The 8,968-nt window shown below is 40.8% G+C and overlaps 1 protein-coding gene across 1 annotated transcript; it reads right to left on the bottom strand.

Moving 5' to 3' along the window:
• Window positions 1-3,574: 3,574 nt before the first annotated feature.
• On the bottom strand, window positions 3,575-8,319 carry LOC133898301 (E3 ubiquitin-protein ligase MBR2-like). The gene is made up of 5 exons (XM_062338944.1): window positions 8,174-8,319; window positions 5,664-6,399; window positions 5,088-5,159; window positions 4,788-4,934; window positions 3,575-3,988 (listed from the first exon to the last, which is right to left on the bottom strand). The coding sequence occupies exons 2-5, from the start codon at window positions 6,384-6,386 to the stop codon at window positions 3,851-3,853; spliced, it is 1,080 nt and encodes a 359-aa protein (XP_062194928.1). The 5' UTR covers window positions 6,387-6,399; window positions 8,174-8,319; the 3' UTR covers window positions 3,575-3,850.
• Window positions 8,320-8,968: the final 649 nt, after the last annotated feature.

Genomic DNA, 8,968 nt, shown 5'->3' with positions numbered 1-8,968 from the left:
CCTTTCTTAACCATTTCTAGACCAAGTCCTCGAAATTCGTCGCACAGGGTGGTGACTCTGGGTTGGACCATAAGGAAATTGCATTGGGACCTTCGACCCACAGCATCGGCAATGACATTAGCTTTGCCATGATGATAGTGAACTTCCAATTCATAGTCCTTAATCAACTTGAGTGAAGATGTATTTGAGACTTTTGTGATTGATGTAGATATTGCAATGATTGCCTGAAAAATAATGACGTCAAATCTTGAGAGCGTGCACAATGACTGCAAGCTCCAAGTTATGAGTAGGATAGCTTTCCTGATGACATTTCAATTGGCAAGAGGCATAAGTCACAACTCAACCTTCTTGCATCAGGACGCACCTGAGTCTAATGTCGAAAGCATCACAATAGACATCAAAGTTCTTCTGCATGTCTGGTTGAGCTAGAATGGGCGCAGTGGTGAGAAGACTCTTCAAGGTTTGGAAAGCTTGTTCACAATCCTTAGACCACTTGAGATCCACACCCTTCTTCAATAACTCCGTCATAGGCTTCGAAATCTTGGAGAAGTTTTCGATGAATTGACGGTAATAACCCGTAAGTCCAAGGAAGCTCCAGATGTCAGTGACGCTTCACGACTGCACCCAACTAAGCATATCTTGTACCTTGCTTGGGTCAACTGCAATGCCATTCTCGGAAAGCACATGACCCAAAAAGGAGATTTCCTTCATCCAAAACTGACACTTGCTGAACTTAGCATAAAGATGATGCTTCCAAAGTCTTTCAAGAACAACCTGGATATGTTCAACGTGCTCCTCTTTGGTCTTGGAATAAATGAGGATATTATCAATAAAGATCATGACAAAGGTGTCAAGCTCCTCCATGAAGACCGTATTCATCAAGTACATGAAGTAGCCGGAGCATTGGTTAGACCAAAGGATATGACAATATACTCGTAAAGCCCATAACGAATAGAGAAAGCCGTCTTCGGAATATCCTCCGTTTGGATTTTGATCCGATGATAGCCCAACCTTAGATCCATCTTGGAAAAGAAACGGGCTCCAGAGAGTTGGTCGAACAAGATATCAATTCGAGGAAGAGGGTACTTGTTCTTGACAGTGATCTCATTCAACAAATGGTAATCAACACACATCCGCAAGTTTTGACCCTTCTTCTTGATGAAAAGAGTTGGGCATCACTAAGTGAGGAGCTCGAACGAATAAAGCCCTTCTCAAGTAACTCTTTGAGTTGTTTCTTCCATTCCACCAACTCATTTGGAGGCATCCTATACAATATTTTAGATATCGGGGCCGTTCCGGGTACTAGTTCAATAGCAAACTCAACTTCCCGATCAGGAGGCATTTCTGGTAATTCTTTTGAAAATACATTTGGGTACTCACACACCATGGATACTGCATCAATCTCTACAGTCAGGGCACCCTCCAAGGAATAAAGCTGAGAACCACCCTTATCAAGGTTGAGGGAAATTCAAACACCAGATGAATCCTTCAGTGTGATAACCCTTCAAGTACAATCGATGAGGGTCCTGTTCTTGGTTAGCCAATTCATCCCTAATATGACATCTATCCCTCTAGTATCGATCATGATTAAGCTTGCGAGAAAAGTGACCTCATCGAGCAAAATCTTTGCCAGTGGAATAAATTGGTAGGCGTGTAGTTTAGCTCCTGGTGCTTCTATGCGGAAAGGCGTGGGCAGTATTTGGGTGGCAAGATTATGATGCATGAAAATACCCAGGTTACATGTTTCAAAATGATGGTAGCCCATGTACAGTAACCCACCGAAGCAAAATATCCCCTTCACTTCTCTAATTCAAAAACTAGTCTTCCTTTGGTCCAAAAATTGTGCAACAAATTTTGTTGGATTCTATAATTCCTGTTCAACCCATTTAACTTGTTTGACCCAAAAATCCTAAGCTAAATTTGAAATAAAATTATCTAAAGTTGCAACCTTTTGTAACTTGCACCAATTTTTATGCCTCCAATTTAATTCCTAAAAAATTGAGGGAAATCACTAATAGTCTTCACATACCATGGACTAATTTCTAAAAAATTTCCCAACACTATGTTTCATAGCAATTTTGTGAGCTCCTTCACAGAGCACCGATTATTATTAAAATTAACCTTTTTGTTAAATCTTTAATTACATTAATTTCAGGCTCAAACCTTGATTAAGATGCTCATGGGTGCTTAATGACATGCTTAAGCATTTTGGACTGTCACAACTTTGTAGCATTTTAATAGTATTAAAATAATAGAAAATAAACAAATATGTGAACATGGTAAGTCATAAGCAACAAATAAGAAATATATCCAAGGTAAGTCATAACCAACAAATAAAAAAATCAGCTACTTTAGGACCACTTAGCTATTGTCTGAGGATAAAAAAGTATTAAATATTAATGCCTAAGTATTGAAAAATAGGACGATCAAACGTCTTGCTTTATATTTCAATCTTATAAGAGATGTATTTGGGACATTTAATAAACTTAGAATTCAAATTAGCATGTTATTTTATCCTATGGATATAGCGGAGCTATTGCTAGCTACAAGCTACACAAATAGCAGTTCTATTCAGAGCTATAGTGCATGTAGCTAATATAGTGAAACATTGGCTCTAGCTTAGCGTTTGAGGTCCAAAATAGCTATAGCAGACCTATAGCACAGCTATAGCTAGCTATTTAGAACATTGGGTATGATGGATAATAAGATAAATTCGCCTCTCATGGTGGAGATTATGTTCAGTATTTTCCCGTAAGGCCATAGTCAAGAGTATAATATTAACCTTTTTTTAAGTAGAACTATGATCATCTGCTATCACCCTGCAATCGCTGTTGTGGCCATGTGCATACAGATAGCCAATATTTCTATTAGATTAGAAGCAAATACAACTATATTGTTATCACAAAAATTATAGGCACATAACGAAACACACCTGTGTTTTTTACACATCCTAGATTTCAGTCGATTCAACAGAGATCTAGGATTCCTTCAGTCTATGGCGCTGATGACATTCTCTTCAAGCTTTAGGCCTAGGGAAGGGGTTTTTCAAGGTCTGAGGCCCCAGGCTTAGAAGGGGGGCCAGGGCGGCAGGCCGGACCAGCAGTGGTGATGAACGGTGAGTGGAGAAGTGAGGTGGGGTGGCGGGTGGTGAAGGACAACCGGTGAGTGGTGATAGCGGCTGGGGAGCAAGGAAGTGCCTAGGTTAGAGCAACGAAGGGCGAGGTGGCGGATCTAGTGGGCAGGTGAGCCACCGGAGACGGGAGGAGGCAAGCAGGGCGGGGGCAAGAAGTGAGGATGTGCGTGCAAGAGAAGAGAAACAATGCAATGTAGGCTAGTAGGAGGTTGAAGAAAGGATATGCGTTGTTGGTGCAGATCTGACAGTTGTGATGTGTCGACCGAAGGAAATGGTGGATTTCAGTCACACGAAGGATAAAGTCGCCCTATCTTTTTAGGTCCAACAACGCAAACACCTGAGCTACCCAGCTACTATTTTATTCTAAAAAAAGAAATATGTACCTCGCATTCGCAGATAAACAAGAACAAGCTACCAGTACGGAAAAGCAACAAGAAAAAGTGCAAAATTGCAACAAAAAATTGCAGTATTAATGATAAATTCTTCGTGTTTCTGAAAGAGTTCAATAGACTTCCAAGTCTTAAACAACAAAACTGTCAAAATCTTTTCTGCTATGACTTATTTCTGTGCTTCCTTTGGCTTGTTTTTGGCTGTGCAGTGTGAAGTAAACGAGATAAAGAACAGTCTGGGATTGAAATGAATAATTCATTCTAGAGAAAAAATGCAGTGTAATCCTATCAACATAATGAAATCGTTTATTATTTCCTCTCAAGAACACTATGAGCTGACGGCAGAAGCGACCGATTTACAGATTGGGCACCAGTTCCTTTGTCGAAGCCACTGTTGGATGCAGGTGATATGGTAGTAGTGCTTGCATACCATCTTGGCCACCTCGACACCTGAGAAGTACTCCTCCTGGAACGAAAATAAGCCAAACGGAAATGAAAATAAGACAACGCTTGTGTAAAGTATGTCTTGGCGTCTCTTGTACAGCCTATGTATGAACAGTTGGTTTTCTGCCTGGTTTGACCCTAAAGTACCACATTGATTTTTTTTGTTTTTTGTAATGTAGCCCTTATTACTTGCTTGATCTCATGCAAATAGTATTTTTGAAAAAACTTGAAAGGACCTGGCTTTTTAGAAAACCGCTGGGCATGCTGAAAACTACCGGTCGGTAGCCTCGTAGTAGAACATAAACACAATGTCGCTGATTGACAACTATCCTGTGATCGAGTGTCTTGCACATTAATATCAATGCCCGAACTAGAGTATCATTAATTCAATATATCAGTATTAAAGATTCTTTCAGTAATCTAATTTACTCAATAATTGACCTACCTTTGTGTGGATAGCGTCATACAATGCCTATTTTAATACTTTTAAAGGGCATATATTACAATATTTATCTGGAATTGATTTACATATCGAAAATGGAACTAATCTTGCCAGAACTGATTTCTCATGACACATGCTAGTGCAGTAGAGAAGTAGTATTATGTCTTAAATGTTAAGCACATAACTCAATTTTTTTGTACAACCTGAATAGGTTCTTATTCTAGTGATATTTGCATAGAACTTTAGTATAAAAATTGTTATATATATGAACAAATGATGACAGTAAGAAACATGTACTAGGTCAATAATGTAGGGCAAGTCCTAAATAGTGGCAAACTAAAGAGAAATCGAATGGTATTGTGGTAATAAATGAGCATACCTGACATATGATGCATTTGATGTCACCATCTTCATGGCTGATTGAAGTTGTGGGCACATAGAGACTTCTCTTCAGACACTCTGAAAGTGCACCATCTGAAAGGCCAGTGCTTACTGTACCGATTCTCTCCCCAAGAGCAAGTAATTCCTATAATGCAGTGTAGGCATGATGATCACAAAATAAAAGAAAAGAAAATTATTCCAAACAAAAGATGTTTGGGGGAAATGACGTTTGGGAAAATGTAGACATAGATATGGCTGAATTTTGGTAAAACATTGTCAGGCTGAAGAATAGATGTACCTCATAAGACATGTCATCAATGTCCATTCTCATTCCCCTATGCCTATCATTGAAGACATAATAATCTTCAACCTGAAAGACATAGTGTAATTTATAAGAACACAGTGGTCAACAATACTGGCAACATGAGTTGCCCCTTCAGATTACCCAATAAATGGAAGACTACCAAGATAGAAAGGCAATCATTTTTCTTTTCATTGAATCACTTCAGTCATTCAGACCGGTCAACACAGCACAAATTAGCTTATCAGTTTTAATTACCCAAGCAACAATGGTCCCTACAAATAGGGTGAATGAAGGAATAATGGTGCATGGGTCGCTTAATAACCAAGTTTACCGATGCACAATGTAACAACTAGGTATGACAAAGATTAAAAGTTGAAACAATTAGGGTGCATTGGGGTCACCAGACCGCAATACCATCAGTGGATCAGCCCCTTCCAATAATGTACTTGCTTTTGATTTGAAAGAATGCAGGAGGACTTCCTTTCTGTTAGTTATATTTAAGACATACTTGAAAGATAAATGAGGTGGATGTTTAGCAACCTTTATGAAGATATATATAAAAAGACATACCTCTTCACTTTCATCCATGTCAAAGCTATAGTTTTCATTGGAATCATCCAAACTGTACTCCAAAGAAGATATTGGCCCTCCCTGAAATCTACTTCTATGTCTGAATAACCTTCGAGAAAGAAACCTGCCTGAAGGATCTTCGTCAGCATTGCTTCCCACATGTACCCTGGAACTTCCACTGCTGTCTCTATGCATCCGGACAGCTTCTGCATTCCTGCCTCCATCCTTTCTCATCCTTGAAGCTGGTCGATGTAGCGATCTTGAAATCGACCGGCTACTACTTGAGGAACTAGTACTGGATGTGTTTAGTGATGGTGGACTAGGACTACTCCCTCCACTCAGTGAGCGCTTCCTCGATGCATTGACCCTTTCTTTCAAACGAGCCAGTAGATCCCGTCCAGCGTTTTCTCTTCTTGGTCTGCTGTCAGCCTCACCACAAGTACTTGCTGCATTCCTGCTGGTGCTTCCATCATAAGCATTTCTTCCCTGAGGGCAAATCTTGTTGGATTTCCCGTAAACTAGTGATCTCCGAGGAATCACCGGTTCCTTGGTTTTCCTGTGCATCTTCCTGTCTTTGTTAGGGAAAAGCTTACTGCTGCAGCCAAGGCGGGTACAACAAGCAGTGGCCTTGTGGCGTGGGCTGTCCTCCCTGAAGACAAGAATTGAGCCCCCTTTGGTGAGAAGAAGGCCACCAACTGTTCGCCTTCCCATGGTTTCATCCATATCAGGTATTCAACTGAAATAAGAGGTGGATCAAATTAGACAAAGTCGAGCATTTCAAGTCACTCAGGTCTCGATTCAATTGAGAAAATAAATCTGTATTGAAAAGGACAATACACTGGCGCATTGAGGCTACAGACTTTACCAGCATGTTAAAATCAAACACCTTGTCAAACCATATGCAAGAAGCAAGTGAAACTATTACTTCTAGAGTTCTAGTCCAAAGATACTAGGCACACATAAGAACTTGATGGCATCACACGTTGTGTAAGCAACCAAGACAGAAAAGAGAAATGAGAAATTTCTTAACCTACGTAAATCAGAACTCAGAAGTATTCGCGGCGTGCTAGTCTTCAAAACTTGCCAGCATTAGCAGGAAGATAAAGGTATTTCACTCATCAAAATTAAGGCATCAGAGCGCATGCCATATATAGAGGAGTTGAAACATAAAAGATGATGACCATTGACCAGTACTTCCTGAAATTTGCTTGCAAGAATGACATTAATCCTGACAAAATTGGACCAGCACACCATGATAGCACAACCAAAACAACATCAACAGCTGCACAGAAATATAGCGGGTAATCTAGTCTAATTAACTGAACTATCTTCAGTTAGGTAAATCCTACAAATAAATCTACATGTCGATTAGGTATTGAGGCGCTTCCTACAACCGTAAATCTTATGGAAGGATCAAAACCACCAGAAATAAAGTTACTGGTAGCCTGGTACCCCTCCCTTTCTAGCTGAAATTATTGCTTTTGCTGAAAGGTGAATCCACTTATACCCACACTAGCACGCCAGGCCAATATGGATCAATAGGGACGTGATCCATAAATAATCTGGTATATCCCAAAACTTTAAATGATATTTATATCTCGAAACTGAAAAAGACCACAAAACAGATGAAGAGAGAAATGCAGGATTATAAGGCTTCCTAGGGGCTTGCTTTCCGCACTATTATGGATAGTCAAATAACGGGAAAGATTGGATTAAACAACGGCAGAAAAGCAGGGAAAAACCTGGGTTCCAAATGAGGGTCAGAGGGTGTTTGCAACAGAAAATAAAAATGACTAGTCATAATTTGAAGGTAAATAAAATTAACAGAAAATTACTACCAAAAGAACCCACAAATTCTCAAACTATTCACCCCAAATATCCTCGGAATTCCAAGATACCAATCCAAGCGGATCACCTCTTCAACCCCCATCCAAGAAAACACGAAGGATCGGCCCTCTTCCCTTCTCCCGATTCCAATGCCAGGAAAACTTACGTCCCCCGGACTGGAGAAAAAAAACAAAGAGATAAAGCGGCCATGAAAAAGAGTGATCGAAATTTCCGCCCTTATTTCGGCGTCACCCCATCTTCCAAGAATCATCCGCTCGACAGGAATAAGGAGAAAAAGACGACCAAACAATTTTGATCCTAATGATCGGTACAAACGAATCGCCAAAACAAAGAAAACATCTCGTCGTTTAACCAATCAAGGGAATAAGAGAACAGGCGCGCCCGCACGATTCGTGCCCACAGTTTCGCGTTAGTTGCCCTTCCATTCGATCAATCGGCTCCGGAGCCCAAGAAACAAATCGCAACTGGACAGATGGGTGGATTCGGGGAGGCCAATTCGAGAATAATCGTCGAGGGCAGGAACGAGAAAAACAAAGGGTTAAAGAAACCAACGCCCGTCCGTCCGTCTGTCGTCAATCGATCTCCAGCGACGCTCGTCCAAGAACTAGAAAGAGTGGCAGCGGGAAAACAGGGAGAGAGAAAGAAGATGAGAAATATCCAACCTTCTCCGTTCCGCCAGGCCTTCCTCCTCCTCCCTCGCTAAGGAGAGAGAGACGAACCAACTCAACTAAATTTCGCTAGAGAGAGAGAGAGAGAGAGAGAGAGACCACGGCGCGTTCCCGTAGGCCGTCATCACAGGAACGAACCAAATAGGCAAGGGAAGAGGCGGCGGAGGGAGGTAGGAGGTCCCGCAGGGCGTGGAGCCACTGCCGTCCGATCCGATGAGGCGCCAAGGTGTGATCGTACGGCAGGCGGCGACCGGGAAAAAAGGAGCTGAGGCCGGCTCGCGCGGGGTTCCGAGTGCTGCGCTGACCAAGCACCGAGGGAAGCGTACCGACAGGTGGGCCCGGGAGGAGGGCGCTGTGGGCCCCTAGCCCTGCTGTGATCGATGGCGCAGGCGGCGTTGCAGCCACGTCGTGTGAAAAATAGGGGATTAGTGCTGTGTGAGTCGCATGCATACCTCCCGCATTTCTTCTTCTTCTTTTATATTTTTTCTTTTTCTTTTCCTTAGCACAAAAATTTGTATTACTTCTGATCACAAATATATATTATTTTAGATAAAATACAGTCTCTAATGTATAGCTTTTACCATGATTTTCTATTATAATATATTTATAAAATCCATCAAATTTATAATAATATGAAATATTTTTTAGACAAATCTACACATAAGATTTTAAGCTTTTGAAACTAAATATTTTAAAATCTATTGTTAATTAAAGTTTTAAAAATTTAACCAAATATTTTTAAAATGATATATTTATGACCGAAGAGAGTAGCCCAGAATAGTTACCTTA

This window comes from Phragmites australis, chromosome 18, assembly GCF_958298935.1.
Source record: "Phragmites australis chromosome 18, lpPhrAust1.1, whole genome shotgun sequence".
Lineage (NCBI taxonomy): Eukaryota > Viridiplantae > Streptophyta > Magnoliopsida > Poales > Poaceae > Phragmites > Phragmites australis.
The sequence above is the reverse complement of the archived record's forward strand: the minus strand, read 5'-3'. Positions and strand labels throughout refer to the sequence as shown.

Excerpts from the sequence above, each read along its gene's own strand:
- LOC133898301 (XM_062338944.1), bottom strand. The coding sequence starts at position 6,386 with ATGGATGAAACCATGGGAAGGCGAACAGTTGGTGGCCTTCTTCTCACC. Across the intron at positions 5,160-5,663 it reads ACATGGATGAAAGTGAAGAG|GTTGAAGATTATTATGTCTT; the intron begins GTATGTCTTTTT and ends TATGTCTTTCAG. Across the intron at positions 4,935-5,087 it reads TTGATGACATGTCTTATGAG|GAATTACTTGCTCTTGGGGA; the intron begins GTACATCTATTC and ends ACTGCATTATAG.